Source organism: Mustela erminea, chromosome 2 (assembly GCF_009829155.1).
Source record: "Mustela erminea isolate mMusErm1 chromosome 2, mMusErm1.Pri, whole genome shotgun sequence".
NCBI lineage: Eukaryota > Metazoa > Chordata > Mammalia > Carnivora > Mustelidae > Mustela > Mustela erminea.
In genome coordinates, this window is record NC_045615.1 from 63,080,442 (window position 1) to 63,102,363 (window position 21,922).

At 38.2% G+C, this 21,922-nt stretch overlaps 1 protein-coding gene across 2 annotated transcripts in view; it reads left to right on the forward strand.

Moving 5' to 3' along the window:
* The window catches only part of ARHGEF38 (Rho guanine nucleotide exchange factor 38), a 170,297-nt gene that overhangs the window by 104,230 nt on the left and 44,145 nt on the right, over positions 1-21,922 (forward strand). For both annotated transcript variants that reach the window (XM_032333060.1, XM_032333061.1), the window contains exons 6-10: positions 4,973-5,172; positions 7,876-8,009; positions 13,102-13,206; positions 15,179-15,301; positions 19,402-19,713. In XM_032333060.1, coding sequence (XP_032188951.1) covers positions 4,973-5,172; positions 7,876-8,009; positions 13,102-13,206; positions 15,179-15,301; positions 19,402-19,713 — 874 coding nt within the window. The remainder of the gene's footprint in view (positions 1-4,972; positions 5,173-7,875; positions 8,010-13,101; positions 13,207-15,178; positions 15,302-19,401; positions 19,714-21,922) is intronic.

Consider the following 21,922-nt stretch of genomic DNA (forward strand, 5'->3'; position numbering starts at 1 on the left):
ACACACAAACACGCGCGCGCGCGCACGCACACACACATGCTCTCCATCTCTTCAGTTTACCCACGTGGTGACATTTGGATTGGAGCAATAGTCAGTATTTGATTTCTTATATTTAGTATATCTGAGTAAATTTCTTTTCAGAGATAAACCTTGGAATAAATTGATTAATTGTTTTTATGGGAGTGACCTATTTTATCTATTTATTTACTGTTTGTTTAATTTATTTTCATTTTCCCAGTTTTCTTCGTTCTACTCATTAATGCCACACTCAGGACCATCATCTCTTGAGAGAGCTAGATGCATTATGGATGCTTTCAATTTCTTCTCCCTAAAAATGTCTTTCCCAGAACCTTTCTGACCTGTTGAGTTTGGACTGGGTAACTGGGCACAGCTATCTTTAAGGAGATTTTGTCACCCTGGAGCATCTCTTTACCTCTTTCCTGTTTTTAGTACATCCTTCGGTACTTTCCTGTGTTCACTGGGAATGGACAGGAAGTAAAGTTTTAAGAAATTTTATATCCAAAAATTCTTTAGTTTACCTTCAGGGTGATTTATAGTTTGACCAAGTATAGAATTCTAAATTAAAAATCTCTCATCTTCAGAATTTAAAGGCAATTTTTCCTCATGTTCTAGCTTTCAGTGTTGCTATAAGAAAGCTGAAGCTTGTTCTCATTCTTCACCATGTGTTTGTGCCCATTTGTTCACGTGTTTCTCTAAAGGATTATAGGGTCTTCTCTTTGTCTCCCGTAGTCGGATGTTCCCTGAATTCCCAGGTGTGAATCCAATTCCATTGTGCTAAGTACTCAGTGAGTTTTTTCAACATGCTAACTCATGTCCTTCTCCTGAGTTATTTTTCTGATGATTTCCTCCCCATATGTGGTCTGTTCCCATTTTTCTGGGACTCTACTTATTTCAATATTGGATCTTTCAGACCAACCTAATTTTTTCACATTTTCCTTCCATCTTATATCCCTTTGTATTTTTGGTCTTCTTTCTGGAAAGTTCCTGAACATTTTCTCCAACACTTGTGAGATTTTATTTCTCCTATTATTCTTTCTTTTTTAATTTTTTTTAAAGATTTTTATTTATTTATTCAACAGAGATCACAAGTAGGCAGAGAGGCAGGCAGAGAGAGAGAGAGGAGGAAGCAGGCTCCCCGCTGAGCAGAGAGCTCACTGTGGGGCTCAATCCCAGGACCCTGGGATCATGACCTGAGCCAAAAGCAGAGGCTTTAACACACTGAGCCACCCAGGCGCCCCATATTTCTCCTATTATTCTTTCAATTTCCAAGAGCTCTTTCTTAGTTCTCCAAATGATCTCCTTATATGTAGAGCATCCTAGAAATTAGGCCATTTCTTAAACAGGTTTGCAACCAGTTCTTCTTATTCTAATCCCCACCTCCCTCTCTCTCTACTTCCACAGGTTCTTAGGGTCTAATTAATGGATCTTTGGGGAATGATTAAATTATTGCCTCTCCATATTACTGGTTCTCTCTGGTTCGAATCTCTCCAGTAATAAATCAATTACTATTCATTCATGTTCTTTACATCTCCTAAAATTTGTAAATGGCTCTGTATTTATTTTCACAATTTTTTATTTGTGTCAAATCCTATTTGTTTATTTGTGTGTATAAGAAAATACTGTTTTTTCTAAAATTGACTTAAGGTGTTTTTAAAGGAGAGTGAATTGAAAATAAACTCAATAACAGTATACATGGTTTGTGGCTACTGTAAAATTAATATTAAATTAGGATACTTGTTGTCATAAAAAAGAGGAAATTCAAAGTAATCTGATCAATAGTTAAATGATTATTTTTCCTTCCTCTGTTTTCTCCCTCTAATTAAGATATATTGGTGGACCTCAATGTTGTATATCTGATTCTTTGTCCTCCACTGCAGTTTTTACATTGTTTAAATGTCATTTTTATTTTCAGTGTGAGACTGTTCTCTTGTATTGGATGGGAAGCTCGCTATAGCAAAACTGGCTGCTGTTAAAACAAAGCCAGCTGTGTTTACTTGACTTTGTAAAGTCCTAGTAATTCACAATGAGATTAGTGCAGCTACTTACGGTACTAAATACTTGTCAAAGTATTCATGATAAGACAGAGGAAGATGAAACAGAATTACAAATTAATGACTACCTTAGTTTTTAGCCTGGTGTATATGGGAAATTGTTACTTTCTTTTGCGGATACATATGATTATGGGTCCTTGGCTAGGCTGGGTTAAAACACCCATAGGACTCATTTGCCTCTCGCAGTTATCAGAACTTAATCTTACTGGAAGGGATTAGATGGGGTGAATGCCTGGAGTGTCATTATCTCAAAAGACATCCTCTATCTCTTCTACCATATTGCTTGTCTGTGTGATGCAGATATCAGAATATCATTGCTCATCACTTGGGCTGTCCAAAGTACATGTCTGAAGACAAAAGTGTCTGGGAGATTTCCCATTTTTGAGAAAGCCTTTTAAAATATTTGCATTTCTGACACTTTTAAACAGTTTCATTTATAATTGTTATTATTACCATTTGAAAGAGAAAAGGGAGAGACTAGAAGTTTGATGTAAAAGAGTAATGGAAAAAGAATTAATGATGAGATGTGGACACAACTAAAGGGTTGAGGCTGGTTTTTTGAAAGATCTTGATAAGGAAGAAAAGAGGCAGCTCGGAGACACAAGCATGTCCTTTAATACATCTGGGGATATTTTTTGTAATTAAAAATTTGAAATATGCATATAACAATAGACCATGCTAATAAACTATCTTATTAAAATTGAGTTTTCTTTGAGCTGTTTGATTATATTTATAATTGATGGCATTTTTAGTAATTTTTAGATCAAATAAACTAATATTTGATGATAGTCAAAGGAAGCATGTAGAAGAAATTCTGATTATAATCATACAGATAATATGATTTCTTCTGGTCAAGTTAATACCTTCTATATTCCAGACTTGTTTTTATTTAGGGGAATTATTTCTACTTAACTGTCTAAACTGTTGTATTGCTGAAGACTCTCTGCTTGAGATATGTAAGAAAATGCTATATTTCATATTCAAGTGTTCTGCTTTTGATACACCATCAGTTAGAAAATATATTGTGTTACTTTTTTTAGCATTCATAATAGATTTACATTTTTTCCCATCCGCTTCACTCAGTACACCTGGAAACCAAAACATCTCTCTCTCCTTATCTTCATTCCCTCCTTGTCGTCCTGTCTCCTGATAGCCCTTCCTCCCTTCCTTAAGAGATTTGTGTAAATGGGTAGAAAGTACAAGATAAATCATATTAAAACAGCTCTTTATTCTCTTGCAGATCTTTAATATTTACTTTGATTTTCCTTAAAAAAATGTTGACTTTCATTTGTTTCCATCTTTTTTTTATTATAGTGTCATTATTTTCTCAGCATGTGATAAAACTCCTCTATTATTCAGGATCATTGTGCAATGTTTTTGAAAAAAACTTCAATGTAAGATAAAAGCACATTACAGAAAATCCAAAATCTATCATTTCAATCTCCAAATATTCATTGAGAAAATACTATATGTCATGCCAGACACATAGTGATGACAGACAAATTGAGCATAAACTGGTAAATAGGGAAACAAAATGATTCCAGAGAGTTGAAAAGTGCTACCATAAAAATTAAAATGGGGAGATATAATAGAGGGTGGCTGGCTTGTGTGTGTGTGTGTGTGTGTGTGTGTGTGTATAACGTATGTGTGCACATACACATGATCATCAAAGTTTGCTAGTTTTTCATTTATCAAATGAAGAGCTCAATAAGATGGTCTCTGAGGTGTTTTCAGACCTTTTCTGATGATAAACTTTTATCTTTGGTCTTGTCCAAAGATTTGTAGATCCATTTCACCATTCCAATGATGTGGTAAGTTGTCCTTCTATATTAATATTTAGAAATAATAATTGAAGAATAAAAAAATTCACCTATTATGATTTGAAAACCATCTACATTCTTATCTACTAAAACAGAAAAAAAACAAAACCCCAAAACCAAAGTCAAAGCCAAACAAACAAAAGACCTAAAGGAGAACAACTGAGTGTATCTGTCCACAGAAGAGATTCAAAGCACAATTTCTACCCATGTCCATTTATTGTGTCTCTTTATTTGCCTCTTTGCATAAAAAGGCTTTTAAAAACCACTGACTTCTCATTAAAAAATGATTGAACAGTGGGTTGGACAATGACTTCTAGGTTTTTCACTTCCTGTGAACTGCTTGGCTAGTTGGGATAACTCTATGCTCTTCTCAGAAGTCCTAAAGGAAGAGCCAGGCATGAATGCTCACTTTTATGTGGCCATTTGAAGATCTATTGGCTAAGAAGAATTCCACATGGAAAATCGTGGTAAGTCGTGTGATAGCAATGATTAGTGATAGTGGCGGTATTAATAATTAATCTACAGAATTTACATTGGTGCAGTTATTATAAATCTCTTTTGGAGACTGCGGTAGAACCTCTGAAACATCATGAATTCAACTATTCAATTTGGTAGAAGAGAGGAAACAATGCTTTCTTTTGACTATACTTGCAAGTATACTTGCATATACTTTTTAAATAATGAGTTTCTTTTCTTCAGTAAAAATCACAAAAATACCGTCAGGAAAATGCATTTTTCTTGGTTGTCATGGAAAAATGAATTCTGAAATTATTTCCCACTATTATTATCAATCTTGTTATTCAAAAAAGTATAAAAGGAACATGGATGGAAATCCTGCTTTGAGTCCTTCTTGGTGGACAGATAACGCTCATTTGCTTTCTTGTAGGTTTTTGCTTAGTAGTAGGGTCTTTTAGCCTGGCTTCTCTCTGTCACTCATTGCTCTTGCTCTATTCTTAGAAATTGTATACAGCCAAGTAGAGGAAAAATAAAGGGTAAAAACAGTTTCAGGATTACTCATAAAAATCACAAAAATGATAAAACAAATGTCTGGGAAACTGCTATTATTTATCTCTATTGTAGAGGCAAACCAAACTTACTGGACATGGGCTCTTTGATGATCAAACCAATCCAGCGTGTAATGAAATACCCCCTCTTGCTGTGTGAACTTCGAGGCTCCACTCCTCCCTCCCACCCAGACTTCAGGGCACTGGGAGATGCCTTCACTGCAGTGAAAGACATTAATGTGAACATCAATGAACTTAAAAGACGGAAAGATTTAGGTAAGTAGAAACATAATGAATTGAGTGTTTTCTGTGATTGGAGTGTTCTGCCTATACTTCTGAGAATCAGAATATCTAAGTACTTATAGCAGTTGCTGTGATGATGATCATTCGATATCTAGACTTAGAGGCTAAGGGGCAGAGTGTAGTTTTGCCTGGCCAGCTGGACTCGAGGTCATGAGGCACAAAAAAAAAAAAAAAAAGACAATTTTTAAAAAAATCAAGCTGCCCTTTACTCAACCTCCATTGACTACTGCTTGCCTGATGACATACTGTGGGCTGATGATATCATAGCATGTCGTCTTCCTGTCACTGGTGATACGTGTGGGAAGAAGGAGACATGGCACGGCCAGAAAGCTCGAGTAGTGAGAAGCTCCAGCCACATCGGTGGTGAAACAGGCCCAGCTAATACAGCTCATCTGGTTCTAACACATAAAGAATAGAGATTTTGTAGCTATAATTGCTCCATTGAAGGGAGCAGGTGTATTTCTTTCTCAAATTATGGAATTATTGTGAGGTATTTGTTAGCTGAGATGTAAAATTCATGTCTGGAAGGAAATATAGATTTCAAAACAGGAGGCACAATTGCACGGTTTCTATCATCTGCGATGTAGTAACGCATTGGGATAGACTGTGTGGGTCCTCTGTCAGTGTGATTTGTGTCCATAAGTACTTGGCTTTGTACTTCTAACATTAAAACAATGGTAGGACATTGCAGCTAACTGCTCCAACAATTTCATTTATTTTTGTTGTTTTTGTTTTCTAAATTTTTAATTGAAAAAAAATCTGTATTTGTGTTAATTAAATTAAAATTATAAAGAAGGGCCTAGAATAAAAAAGTTGTAGAGGAAGAGGCACCATAATAAGTTAAAAGATAGTCCACAGACAAAGGATTACTATCTAGAATATATAATTACTGATATTAAATCAATAATAAAACCATTCTAATACAAAAAAAAAAAGGTTAAGCTTCATTTGTAATGAGAGAAATGCAAATTAAAATCACAATGACATACCATTCCCATTATCAGATTGGCAAAAAGATTTTTAAGGGATAATGTTAAGTGCTGCAGGCAACAATGTAGTGGAAATCACCACTATAGAGAATAACTTGACAATATCTAGTAAAGTTAAAGATGCCCACACCTGAGATTCAGAAAATCAATATCTGGATATTTGAGAAACCCTTTCCCCTACGCTCACAGATAGGTATACTAGTAACTAGTATTGTTCATAAAATCAAGAGGAAAATAGCTTACATATTTATCCAGATAATGGACAAACCATGTATTGGACACTATGATACCATGAGAACATAAAAATTAAAATGCATGCATCAATTGAATAAATCTGAAAAACACAATGTTGAGTTTTCTAAAAAGTAAATTACAAGTGACAGAAGAATATATATATGCAATATGGTGCCATTTTTATAAACACCAAAAATGTTCAAAATGATACTATGTATTATACAAATCCATGTATAAAAATAGATATAGGTACAGTCAACCCCATTCTTTAGGATCATAATTCCCTTTAAGGGATCAAAGATGAAGATCAGAGAAACTTCAGCTGATCATTTTTATGAAGATAAGCAAGGTGAAATGTTAGGATATGTCAAAGCTGAAAGAAAATTGTTATATTGTTCTTTTTACTTTTCTGTCTGCTTATACTTGTTCACAGTGTTTTAAAGTGGAAAGATTTTTCCATTCCCATGATCACTGTTTGCACAGCTGACATGTCCTAAGTTTTCTTCAGACTTTCTATGTCTTTTTTTTTTCCTATTTTCTTCCTTCTTTCTCTTCTAATTCTTTCCATATTTCTTGAACATTTATGGCACTGCAGTGTGCTGGGCCCGTTTTTTAAACTCAATGACACATCATGAACATTCTTCCAGTTAATATTGGCCTTCTTTTTCATGGTTCCCTGCTATTCTATTTCTGAGTGTGTTCTACTTTAGTTAACTCTTCCTCTATGGATAAACTTTCTGATTGTTCCCAGTATTGTACTATTGGAAAAAAAAAAATACTGTAGCAAACAAAACTTTGTGTGCTTAATTATGGAAAGCATATTCTCTGCACAGACTTCCTGGTCACAGAAGATACATTTAGAAGATTCTGACCAATTGTTCTCCACAAAAGCTGTGTTGGTTGAATCCTCACCGACAGTGTGTAAGATTGGCCATCTCCCAGCACCCTTACCAAAACTGAATGTTAGAAATATTTAACATTTTGAACAATATGAGAGGCGAAAACAATCTTGAAGATAAAGTAAAGCTCTGAGAGAAGACTCAACTTATCCCAAATGTCTCAGCTAGTGGAGAGTCCCTCTAGAGTCTCAAGTCTCCTTATGCTGGGTACAGTTTCCTTAGCGAGGTCTTGATGCTTCATTCTAGAGACTGAAGATAACAAATGTATTATCCAAAAAGGGAGAAAGTTTTTCTCCAGTGTCAGAGATTTCTTTAATGTGGAAGGTAAATGGCCCTTGAGCTTTGAGGCGCTCAAGCCCCTAGACATCTGAGTTTCTGGTCAGCGGGTTGGGCAGCTGGACTTAAGCCTGGGCAGTGGGACCAGAGCATATTGTATCTGTATCAGAGGGTCAAAAATCACCTAGATTTCTGTCTTAAATATGGATCATGAATTCTTTGTATGCAACTTTCTATGTTGTATGTGTTCAAATATGTGATGCATTCTTCCATTGCAGTTCTAAAATACAAGAGGAATGATGAGGAAGAATCACTTAAAGATAAATTGTCTAAACTAAACATTCATTCAATTAGCAAGAAATCAAAAAGAGTGACAAATCACCTAAAGATTCTGACCAGAGGAGAGCCACAGGTAATTTTTCTTCTTTAGCCATTTATGTCCTCCTGGGACATATGAGTGCTGATAGTTTTGTGAGGGTTCTGTTGTTATCAGAGCTGTTTCTAGAACAATGAGAATCAAGGTCATTGTCTGATATTGATCCTTTCTCCCTTTTTGGGGGGAAATCAAATGCGGGTGGTTTTGACACTATTTTAACTGTGGTGCTTCCACTCAGGAAGCAAAGGAGAGAAAAGGACATGAGGACAGGGGTCAGCATGGGACACCCCAGAAGTCCTGACTCACAGTCAACCAGCACATAATCTCATCCAAGGCCAAGTCTTCCTTTCATCCCTATCTTACCTCTGTTTGTTTTGTTTTGTTTTGTTTTTAAAACCTCACTTTCCTTTCAGGTTCCCTTCATGTTCATCTTAACTTTATTTCATCTATAAAAAAAGGGGGGAGCATTAGGTGCATACCTTTGTGTGATTTTTTTCCTACTATTATTATCTTCCTCTCTCCCCACTGCCAATGTACATTATGTTACTGGATAATTGTTCTGCATCACCTGTTTAGCCTGATTTGAACCACTTTCATCTCAACCTCCAATAAATAATGGATGGATTAACGAAGGCTCTTAAACTTTAATGTGTGGAACAATTACCTGAGGAGCTTGCCAAAAGATTCCCAGGGCTTCTCCTGGTTCAAGGGTGCAACCTAGCGGTCTGTAGATTTACAAAACTCCAGGTGTTTTGAAGCTGAATGATCTTGGAAGTGACCTAAGGAACACACTTTGAGAATCACAAGATAGAAAGTTCATGGTCTGAGGATGGAATTCAGAGGGCTTCTAATTGAAATCAAGCAGGATAGTTCTTAAGATACTATATAGTACTTCTTTTTCTTCTCATTTTCCTGATTTTATCCCTTACTATGTTAACATCTCTAAGGTTTTAATTTGAACTAGAGGCAACTGTATGGTAGTTCAGCACTGGTTGAATTTCACTCTTCAGCTACCATGTGGTCTTTTTCCTTTTGTCTGTTGAGCCTTTGCAGCTTTCGAACCCTAAGATAGTAGTGGCCTCTTCCTCTTCTGAATGCTTGACAAGGAGTGTTTCCCACTCTTGGCCCTGTGGACATTTGCCGGAGTCAGCACAAGGCAGAACGTAAGGACGGAATCTTTGAAGTCATCTAGATCTGGATTAGAATGTCACTTCTGCCACTTAATTAATATTTGCCTTTGGGCACACAGCTTAAATCCAAGGGAGTCATCGAGGTTATACTAGGACCTTCCACGCGGAGGGCTGGTGAGGATGAAATGAGGTGATGCATATGTAGAAAGTGCCTAAGATGGTGGGTAAGCACTCAGTACCTATGGCTATCGTCATCACCTTCATCACCATCACCATCAGCAGCAGCAGCAGCATTTTATACCGCTGAACAGTCTATTACTGTTTACTAGCTTTTAACATCCAGACTTCTTACTTCTCACTTAGATATAAACTCCTTTATGCATGGTGTATTAGTCAGGTCTTTTACTTTCTGTATTTTATGCTGTTTTGACATCTTGAAAAAGTGGCTGGCACTGAGAGATGCTCCTCCCAGGGCTAATCCATTCTTAGAAAAACCAAAGAGCTCAGCTGCAATCGCTTCTTTCATAGGCGAACCAAGCAATCCTATGTCTGTAGCCCCAAACACTTTCTCATCTATCTCTCACACACCAAAAGGGGTTCCTCTGCCTTAAGTCGTCCTAGGGCCAGGTACCAGGCAAGTGGAGACCACCACGAAAGCCCAAAGCCCATGGGAATTACTCAAACTGGCCAATCCTAAACTGTTTATCCTGATCCAGGTATTTCTATAGGGTTGCCAACAAAAGACACAATAGAGGCTCTGGCCTTGACTTTCCCCCTGCTCCTTTCTGCCACCTGACCAAAACCTGGTGATTGCCCTGTGGCCCTATATGGCATGCAGTGACCTCCTCTTTAGGACTTGTCACTATAATCAACTTCTTCCAAGCCTTGTTTCTGTTTTCTCCCGTGGCTGTACCTACTTTATTACTCCATATCCAATATGGACGTTCTTGGATTCTGTGGTATGTATCATCCTTTATGTTCTTCTAGAGGCTCACTGGGTCCATTGCATACAGGAAATAACTCCAGGCCCCTCTCCCAGTGCTAAACTATAATGTGAGAACTTTGGGACATTAGGGTTGTATGGCCATAGATCAGGGAGAGGAAAATCAAGTCATTTGAGCTAAAAGCAACAGTACTAAAATGGGGTTGGGAATTCACTTGTAGAAGAGACTGTAGCCTTCATAGGTATGTGTAAATGTCATGCACACAATTCTCCCCTACTCTTTAGGTTGTTACTTCTGACTTAAGACAATTCTATTGAGGAACAATAGGCAGGTCTGAATTCTGAGCAGGTTTTGTAGAAGCTGTTACATTCTTTAACATATTTATCATCGGCTTCTGATACTTTCCAATTGTGAACTAAAAGTGAGTTGTAGGTAAAGTGGCCTGAAGGGATATTAATTAGATTTTCCCCTTAATCTTTTGAGAAGATGTCCTGTCAGCAATGAAGCATTTCACTGTTAATCAGAAAATCAGCTGCATAGGCTGAACTGCAGAAGAGATAAATCTCAAATCAGTCAATTTTGCACTTGTCAGCAGCTCAAGTGAAATATTTGGTGGAGTTAGGGTATAAAACTATTACCCAAGAGGAAGATTCTATTCAATTCATCACACATGTATTGAACTCACTATACCAGACACTGTGTTAGAGATCAGGTATACAAAGAAATTCTGAATTCAGACTCCTTGGGTTTGAATCCTGGTTCTACGTATTAATGTGGATAAATTTCTTTAATGTCCTGTGTTATGTAGGGTAAAGGCCAAGCTCCTTTCACAAGGAGATTCTAAAACAAAGTAGCGTAAGCTGGGAAGTCATTTATATCTCTTTCTTGTAATAGTCCTAAGATGTGAGTCCAGATGGGATCTGCTGCACAGAATTCTTTAGGAACCCAGCTGTCTCCAATTTTGTGCTGTGCTGTCCCCCAAACATGCTGTCTCCATCTGCTTGGCTGAAGTTGGGCCACTGCTGTGTCTTCAGACTTTTCCCAAAGGCAAGGTTGTAAGGCCAAAATTCAGAAGTGAAATATATACCTTAGCTAACATCTATTTACCCAAATCAGTTACGAGGGCAGAACCAGCTGCAGGGGAGACTGGAAAGGGTAGTCTCTAGCAGGGCATCCACATGTCCAACTTAAACTAGAGGTGCAAATCCTACCAGTAAAAGGATGTCAGGGGAACACTCACTATTTTGCCACAGCTCCCAAGCTTCCGTTTCTTTATCTCTGAAATGGGATTCATTGTGGCACGTATGCCATAGAGCTTTGTAAGAATTAAAATGAGAAAATGGAAAGCAGGTCTTAGCACAGTGCCTGGAATATAGTTAGTGTTTAATATATGTTAGCTATTATTATTATTAAGACAAAAAATACTTAATCTCCAATGCTTGCCATTTATCAGTAGAGAGAATCACTTAAATAATTAACTGGTGAAGTGAAGAGCACATGGGGGAGCAATTAATTTTCTACAGTGAAAAGAAGAGGGATTCAACGGAGGTTTCACAGAAGGGGTGACAGTTGAGTCCTTAAAAAAAATGAAACAGAATTTTGCAAGGTAGAGAAAGGGACAGCAGTGTATTCCAGCAAAATAAAGCAGCATGAGAAGGGCTTGGCTATAGGAACGTAGAACTGGACAATATTTCTCATACTGTGATCCTTGAATGTCTTATTTTAGAATCATCTGGATCCCTGCCAAGATACACAAAATAAAATAGCTGGTGATGGGTCCTTGAAACCCGCATTTAAAATAATCTGCCCCAGCATATTGTTCCATACATCAAACTAGATTAGAGGAGAGAGGTCCTAAGGCAGACAGTCTTGAATGTTGTGTGAATTACAAGGGACTATGCTACCTATTTAACCAAAAGCTTTTTAGATAGACAATATTAAGGGGTTTAAAAATAAGATAAAATAGCACCATTCTCTGTGCACTTGGCTCTAAGGTCAACCGTCTCCCCCGGACCCCGCCAAGGTCCACGATTTTAAATTATCAAACCTATGAACAGAGAACAGCTATGGTTACTACCCAGTACCAAATTGATGAGTACCCACCATGTACCACAAATCATTTGCATGTTCACACAGATTTTGCCAGCATGAAGCTGGTTATGTTCTTTTGTCAATATTGGGATAGCCAAGAAATAATTCTTACCATTAATAATAATAACACTTATGGTCTTATCAATAAAATAAAATATCTAAAAATAACTGAACACATGTGACTATTATTTTAACTCTGCTGCGTTTTCCCCATAGAAGGGCTCTTTTGGCCAAGATCACATTCAACTTTTCAAATTTGAGTTGGTAAAGAATTACCGCATTTCTTTAGCCAAGAAGCTAAGAATCCTTTCTAAATAACCACTGTGAAATTAATTGGGATGAGTCATAACCACAAAACAGTTCCAGTCAAAAGATGAAATATTTGTCTTATTTTAATTTTGATTTTTTATTATATTAATTATTTTATGAACCCACAAAAGGGGCATAATTTCAGAGTACATATGTCATATATGCCATTATAAACTGCAGAGAAAATTTTTACCTCCCCAAGCTACCATCATACAGACGAAGCTCCATGATTAACCGGCAGCGGGTGGCTTCTCTACACTAACTGAAGTTGTGCAGCACGCTTGTACACAGCACGTACTGTGCCAAGGCAGTCAGCAAGACTTGGAAGGTTTTCATCTCAACAAGGAATCTCTTCGCCATGTGCTGGGCTCATACAGCTTGTGACATTTCTTTATAACACCAGATTTGTGGGGCGCCTGGGTGGCTCAGTGGGTTAAAGCCTCTGCCTTCAGCTCAGGTCATGATCCAGAAGTCCTGGGATCGAGCCCCGCATTGGGCTCTCTGCTCAGCGGGGAGCCTGCTTCCCCCTCTCTCTCTGCCTGCTTCTCTGCCTACTTGTGATCTCTCTCTCTGTCAAATAAATAAATAAAATCTTTAAAAAAAAACCCAGATTTGTTTGATTTATAAAAATAAATAATTTCATCTGCATTATAGGTGAAAGACAATACCTTCAATAGAGAAGAAAAGCTGTTCAGATCTTTAGAAAAGACGGTGAGGCACTGTATGAAGAACATTACACTCTGTCATCAACACATCCAGGTAAGTAAGACACAACAACCGTTTTCAGTGTTTCTGTGAGAAGGTATTGGTGTCCACGGTTATTCCGAAGAGTAAATGTGCATGTTCATGCATTTTTGTGATCGAATTTATATGATAAAATTCACTGATACCACATCAGATTTTGGAGGCTGCAAACTGCCAGTGAGGAAAGCCAGGAGAGAGATGCAGGTTCCGTTCTTCATTAGCTTATCTGCCCCGTCCTGCTCCCAACTGAAGTGGCCTTGTTGTGGGGCATTAGCTCACGTGATTGCCCCGTGGGGTGGACCATCAGCACACTTTCCTTTTAACGGGGATGACTTCATTAGTGCAAAATTGATTTGGCAGAAATTTTCTTTTTTTTGTTGGATTATACTTGTATATCCCTTTCTAGTACCTAAAACACATATTTGCAAATTTAAAAGTGGGACTGAAAGAAAAGAGAAAATCAAAGGGGGACATAAAATGAAATTGGAGGAGAACTAAAAACCCAAAAGAGTATAACATAAAGGCCGTAAAAAAACTGCAGAAAGCCACGTGTGGATCTCAAATTTAGCTCTTCTGAGAAGCCAACTTATAAAAGGACATACGATCACACACCCTAGATGAACAGATCACCTCTATTTATTTTGTAACCAATGTTTCATCATGACCCCTTTAGAGTTCTGAATGAAATTCACAGGTAGTTCAAACTTAGGTAGGTAGGTCTACATAAAAGAAAATCAATGTAAAGAAAAATAAATTCTAAAAAATAATAAGAACTACAATATTCAAATATTCTCACACAACCACAGTAGAAGAAAAAGCACCCCCACTGGATTTCCAACCCCCCAGCAAGTTTTCCTGCCCTTATTGAGACTCACTAGACATAACAAAACTGATGGAAGTGCAGTATAATTATATTCAGTAAAGACAGAATGGATCTCTTAAAGAAGACATAGTGTCCTCAGCAACATCTTGATAATGGGCATGACTGGGAGACATAGACATGAATTCTATGTAACTCCGTTAACAAATACCCCCTTCCCATTTTCCAGTTTTTTATCTTGGATATCAATTTTTGGAAGCAGATGTTTACTTGCATAGGTAAATTATCATACCAACAGAGGATTAGGTTAACAGGCATGATGATTTTGAGAAAAAGTTCCATGTTATGTAACCAACAAGCTACATTCCTTTCTCATTTATTAACTGATGCAAAGCCTGATTTTATAATTACATTGGCTAACCTCTTCCTAAAGCTCTGCTTTCTGTGAAAAGAAAACCAAAACTTAGTTATAACAGCCAGACAGCAGTGGGAACCGTGTCCTTCATATACATTTCATGAAGTGAATGCATCTTGGGAACATCGACAGGAAAGTCTTCTATTTCCACTAACCCATTCAACAAAAACATGAACATCTTCTTTTAAAAAGAGCAATAAATTCACTAAGGAAAACTGAAGACATAAATCAAAAAGGAGTGATTTCTTTTTTAAAATTTTTATTTATTTTATTTGACAGAGAGAGAGAGAAAGAGAGGGAACACAAGCAGGGGGGAGTGAGAGGGGAGAAGCAGGTTTCCTGCTGAGTGCTGCTGAGCAGTGCGACATGCAGCTTGATCCCAGGATCCTGGGACCATGACCTGAGCCAAAGGCCGATCCTAAATGACTGAACCATAAAATAAGGGATTCAGTAAGAATTGAATACTGAAGAATGGCCAATGAGGGAACTTAAGGTGGAGTCCACTTAATAAAAAAGGTGTCATACAGAGTAGTAGGAGAAAGTCACAGGGGGAAAGTAAGAAAATAGATTGTCACGAGTAAACTCATTGTACAGAGTACTCATGATGTGTTTTTCCTTTTTTTTTTTTTTTTTTTGGTATTGATCTCAGTGGTAATGGAGGGTTATGATGATGAAGTACACACATGGGATACATTTAATGGTATAGAACTTCAGAACTTTGCCCATTTTGTGACTTTGTTCTTGGGTTTCAGGATGCTTTGCCCTTAGCGCTGCAGAGTGTGATGGCGCTCCAGGAGATCTCATGCAACAAAGATAAGGAGGAGAGGAGCCATTCGGAGACCCCAAGTAATGCCCCCAATCCCTGCAGTGACTTTGTAAGTTGTTTATATTCACGTTAGAAAGCGGGGTTAAAAGGAAAGCTGCTTTTTATTCGTTTTTCTGGAGTTAGAAATAAAACATGTACTAAAGCAAATACGAATGTCAATATCAGTAGATTTGAATAGGAGCAGATTTTTTTTTTCATTATTAACTATTTTAAAGTGAATTCGTGAAGAATTTTTTACTACAATCAAAATTTAAGAGGATTCTACCTTGTGTTTCTAGGAGCAGTCAGTTCTGTGTAGCTTTTATTTTATTTATTTTTTAAGGTTTTATTATTTATTTGACAGAGAGGGAGAGCACAAGCAGGGGGAGTGGCAGGCAGAGGGAGAAGCAGGGAGCCCAACAAGGGGCTTGGTCCTACAACCCTGGGATCATGACCTGAGCTGAAGGCGGATCATAACCAGGCACCTCTGAGTAGCTATTAGAAACATTTTGGGGGTGTCTGGGTGGCTCAGTCAGTTGAGCGTCTGCCTTCAGCCCAGGTCTTGGTCCCAGAGTTCTGGTATTGAGGCCCACATTGGGCTTCTTGATCAGTGGGAAACCTGCTTCTCTCTCTGACCCTTACCTCCCTTGTGCTCTCTCTTTCTCTCTTGTTCTGTCTCTCTCTCTCAAATAAATAAATAAAATCTTTAAAAAAAATAAAAAATAAAATCAACATTTAGTTTAAGTCTGCATGTGATAGATGATGGCTTTATTAAGTTGGAAAGCTGAATTTTCCTAAAGGAGTCTCTGGAAAAGTCCAGAGTCCTTACAGGAAGAGTGAAGATACTCTCTGAAGACATGACTTTTATCAACACAGTATATACTGGACAGTAAAGCCTTTTTATCGAGAACCAGTCTTTACCTATATGAGTCATAAGTCTTCTGTGGTAAAATATTTGTTTTCTAGGAGTTGTATAAAATATACAGAATTATAAAACATAGCTTGGGAATCCTTAAAATATTCTTGAACCTAGAAATACTTGGCTGGTAAATTAGTTTGAGTGGTACTAATTTTAATTTAGTATCTTGTGTTCCATAAGTATTGTAATATCATAGTACTATGTTATATAGAAGCTATAATAGACTCCTTCATCATCTTGAAGATCCTTGAAAGTGGCAGTTTTGTGTTGACATTATTGGCATTTTGGGTCAGACAGTTCTTCCTTGAGAGGCCCTTGTGTTAGAGGGTGTTTAGCATTCCTGGCATACCAGGATCTAAATCTCAGTAATGTCTCCCCAGTCTCAAGTTGTGTGACATCCAGTGAATAGCCCCACATATTTCCAAATCCCAGGAAGTCATCCAACCCCACCCCCTAGTAGAACACATTCAGAAGCATCTTATTTTGTGGTACCAGGGAATGTGGTACCAGTCAGGATTACATCTGAACTAAGATGATCAATTAGATAAATGAGAGTGAGAGAGCAAGAGAGAGAGAGAGACGTTTTTACAAAGTATGTTAAATGGAAACAATGTGGCTAGTTCTTGATACATTTTCTGGGCTTAATTACAGACTGCCCCTTTCAGAAAAGTCCTTAAGAGTTTGTTCTTTAGCTTAATCCCAATGTATTAAGTCGGTAAGTATTTATTGAGCACCATATACCAGCATGGTATACAGCTTCCCCTCAGCAAGCATGTCCAGAATTCGGTGGGAATAGAGCGGTGTTCTTCCCCTTCTTGCATGAAACCACAAGATGATAAATTAAGCTAAATTAAAATAATTATCAGAATGATCAATATAAAAGTGACTTTTTTTTTAACTTACGAATAAAGTATATGAAACTCCTTTTTAAAAATCAAATGTTGGGGCGTCTGACTGGCTCGGTGGGTTAAAGCAAAGCCTCTGCCTTCAGCTCAGGTCACGATCCCAGGGTCCTGGGATCAAGCCCCACGTCGGGCTCTCTGCTCAGTGGGGAGTCTGCTTCCTTCTCTCCCTCTCTGCCTCTCTGCCTACTTGTAATCTCTGTCAAATAAATAAATAAAATCTTTTAAAAAATCAAATGTTAATAGGAATTCAAAAATCTATCTAAAGGCAGAGCAGTGTTTTTATCTAACCTTGAAAAATATTTATCTACCTTGAAAAGTACTAGCTTACATGTTTTGAACAGGAAAAATATTAAAAGAAAATCTGATTCTTATTTGTTCCAATCATAATTCCTATACCCAGGTGAATTGGAATTGGTTTATGTCTATGGTCACAGGATATACACACACACACACACACACACACACACACACATATATGTGTGTATATATATAGATATAGTAATTATGTATATAGTAATTATGTTGTAATATTATAATTACCTGTAGAATCCAGCCAAGTTACAACATAGTAATTTATCAGAACGGTAAACAGATTCTTTGCTTAGTCAAAAGAGTCATTAAACAGTCTGAAACTATATATTGATTATTTTATAAGCTAGACATCAAATTTAATCTGTGTAGTCTATTGCTAGCGCCAGTCAGAGATTGGCTTCCTCTCTCTTGTGGATTTCCTGTCAGTTCAGACAAAGTTACCACAGGTTGTTTAACTAATAAAACCTGCTGTTCAGATGCTGATTCCTTAGGACATCTTTCAGGGTACAAAAGAAAAACTTGCTTCTAAATTGCTGTAATATAATCACGTAACCCACGCATATATGACAAAGCATAAAGTCAGCAGTCAGCAAACATAGGATACTAGGGTGCTTCGGAATAGAGGGGGAGGAAAGAGAAATAGAAGAAAGTAAATCTAGGATGTTCAGGTGCTGGCATGGGGTTGGAGGTTAATATGAAGTTTATTTTCAATGTCTCAAATCTAAAAATGGAACAATTTAAGAAACAGAACGAGCATCAGCTTAGTCCTTCAATGTGTTTAAAGAGAAAGCAGTAACTCTGTTGTCATTCCTTTTTTTTTTTTTTTAAAGACTATTTATTTGGGGGTGCCCGGGTGGCTCAGGCATTAAGTGTCTGCCTTGGGCTCAGGTCATGATCCCCGGGTCCTGGGGAATGAGCTTACACTGGGCTCCTTGCTTGGCAGGAGGCCTGCTTCTCCCTCTCCCACTCCCCCTGCTTGTGCTCCTTCTCTCACTGTGACTCTCTCTGTCAAATAAATAAAAATCTTAAAAAAAAAAAAAAGACTATTTATTTGAGAAATAAAGAGCGCAGAGGAGAGGGAGCACATGACCAGGGGTGGGGCAGAGAGAAACAGACTCCCCACTGAGCAGAGAGCCTGATGTGGCTCTAGATCCCAGGACCCCAGGATCAGGACCTGAACTGTAGGCAGATGCTTAACTGCCTGAGCCACCCAGGTGCCTTCTGTTGTCGTTTCTATCACAGGAGCAAAACACCTGATTAAGGAGGTACTTATCTGTATTGGATATGAAGTTCCACTACCCAAAATGAGCCAGCAGGGTAGCCGGGTAATTGGGCAGATGTGGGAGGACTAGGATACAGTCTTTCTAAGACTACCTTCATTGTCAGCAAAGGAAGGGAATAATATGGTGAGTCATTTGCACAGTCTTAGTGGTCAGAGACCGGAGTTTGCCTTCCACTCCATGGACTGAAGTAACTCCACTTGACTCAGGGATTAGAAAGAAGGGGAAGGGCAAAGTGTTGAATATGTCCCCAATGACAAAACCCAATGGCTGTAGAGAGAAAGATGGAGTGCATTTTGGGTGTGCAGGCTTTAGGTTTTGTATTCCTCTTCTTGCTTACTCTTTACTTTCAGTTTTAGACTCTAGAGTCATTGTTTTAAGTCTTCGAGCAGATTTAGCTAGACAAAAGAATAAATAAATCACATTCTCTCTTGTTTTTAAGATTTTATTTATTCAGTTGAGAGAGAGAACAGGAGCAGAGGGGAGAGGGTGAGGGAGAAAGACTTCCTGCTAAGCAGGGAGCCTAGTATGGGTCTTGATCCCAGGACCCGGAGAGATCATGACCCGAACAGAAGGCATATGCTTAACCATCTGAGCCAGCATGCGCGTCAGATCACAAGGTCTCTTCACTTGGCTACAGAATTTCCCGTGGTCCTCTGAGCTCCTGCAGGGAGAAAGTAAGCCTACTGGCGATAGCGCAGGACCTGTACTGGTTGCTCCTTACTCTGTCACAGGATTGCTTTTCTTTCGACAGGCAGCCCATTTACAGAGGCTTGTCCTGATGCCCCTGTCGGCCCTGCTGTCCTTATTCACGGGGCCGCAGAAGCTCATCCAGAAACGCTATGACAAACTGCTGGACTGCAACAGCTCCCTGCCACGGGTAGCCGGAGATGAGACAGACTTGGCCAAAAAAGAGTATGAGGCCCTCAATGCCCAGCTCGTGGAGGAGCTCCAGGTGTTCAACCAGGCTGCTCGAAAGATCCTGTGGAACTGTCTGTGCAGTTTCATGGCTCTCCTCAGAGACCTGACCCTCGCGGCTCAGCAGGTTTATTCCACCGTGGCGCCGGTAAGCTCCGCACCAGCACCTGGCTGGCCAGGCCAGCAGCATCTGCGAGAAGCCACAGCCCTGTGAAACGGCCTTGCTCACAGTGTGCACATGCGCGCTGCGTGTGCACACGTGGCGGGCACCGAACTGAAGCTAGTCGCACAGTCTCTCCATTTCTTTCTCTTTTCTCCTCAGGAAAGTTTCCTGGTTCGTGTTTATTGTGATTTCCACACTTTAGTTCTTCTTGGAGGTTTCTTTTCAAATGCCAAACACCTTTTAGCTCCAAACTGCATGATGCTTTGCTGAAGCTTATCAATTTGTATTTTGTATTCTCTTCCTATTCAACGGTTCTTGAATGCTAACCATGACTACTTAAGACATGGATCCAAAAAGAAGGTCATCTCAGTGTAAAGACAGAAGCAGGAAAACTGTCAAGCCAGTCTTTTTTTTTTTTTTTTTTGCTTTTGTTTTCCTCTATGGAAAAAAGTCTAGGGGGTGTGTGTGTGTGTTTGTGTGTAACTTAGCTCTCCGTTAAGATATGATTTTATGACTATTTTCCTGAAGAAGAATGATATTTATAAGCTACTATCAACTTAAAAGAATCAGTGTGGTTTCTTTGCCCTTTGTTTCAACTAGTTGTTTTTCAGCTGGTTAGATATTTAATGGACAACATTTGGAGGAAAATTAATTGTCCTGACTTTATTTTTTACTGTGCATTTAATTAACTTTTAACTTATCATTTGAATTATATTAAGTTGAAAAAGCAGGTACTACATTTACCTGGTTCAAAAGGCAAAACCACATAAAAACATATAAGCAGTCTCACACGGACTCCTGTTCCCTAACCACCCATCTCCTACCACTACCGCCATTGTTACTAGTTTAGCCGTTTAGGGTTTCTTCATGCCATTAGAAGTAAATGAAAATATGTATATATTTTTCCTGTAGAAAACCAGGATATTATGACACCATCTTGAAATTCACCTTTTAATCTCTTCGGGGTGCACCAGATCAACACAGACAGCTTTCTCATCCCTTTGATAGCTTTATGCTAGTCTACCGTGTTGCTGTACAATAGGGTATAACCAGCCCCTTGTCTTTTGGATAACAACTTTGTTGAGATATAATTCACATACCATATATTCCACCCATTTAAAGTACACAATTCTGTGGTTTTTAGTATTTTCACAAGAGTTGTGAAATCACCACCACAATCAATTTTAGAACATTGTCATCACCCCCAAAAGAAACCCAGTACTATTAGCAGTGAATCCACATTTTCCCCCAAACCCCTAGCCCTAAGAAACCCCAATCTATTTTCTATCTTTGTAGATTTGCCTATTCTGGACATTTCATATAAATAGAGTTATATAATGTGTGGTTCTTTGTGACGCACTTCTTTCACTTAACAGAATGTTTTCAAGGTTCATCCATGTTGTAGTGTGTTTCAGAACTTAATTCTTTTTATTTCCAAATAATATTTAATTGTATAGATATGCCACATTTTATTTATCTGTCATCAGTGGATGAACATCTGGGTTAAATTTCTACTTTTTGGCTACTATGAATACTGCAGCTAGGAACATTCAAGGTCTTGGTGGAAGTTTGTTTTCATTTCTCTTGGGTACAATTCTAGGAGTAGAATTGCTGGATCATATGCTAACTGTGTACCTTTCAAAAGCTGCCAGACTTTTCCCAAGCGGCTGTACTATTTTACATTCTCAACAGTGTTGACTGAGTTTCCATTTCCTTACATCTCTCTGTCTTCTGTTTTATAGCCATCCCAGTGGGTGTGAAGTGATATCTCATTATGGTTTTGATTTGCAGTTCTTTGATCATCCTCCTATCTTAAACTTTTTAAACTGAAGTATAGCTTACATACAGTAAAGTGCATCCATCTAAAGTGTACATCTGAGTGCATATTTGCAAATAAATACATCTGTGTACCACCATCCAGATCTAGATATTAGCCCTTTTCAGTGCTCCATAACAGCCACTCATGACCATTCTTGGGCTCCCGCCCCTCAAAGGTAACCAGTTTTCTGATCTGTGTTACCACAGACTGTTATGCCTGGTTAGTATCTCCCCAAAACGGAATCATACAGTATGTAGGGTTTTATGTATCAACCTATTCCTATTGATGGTCATTTGGATGATTCCAATTGTCTACAACTGCATAACAAATTATATCAAACATGGTAACATGTAGCAACCAATGGTTATTTATTAC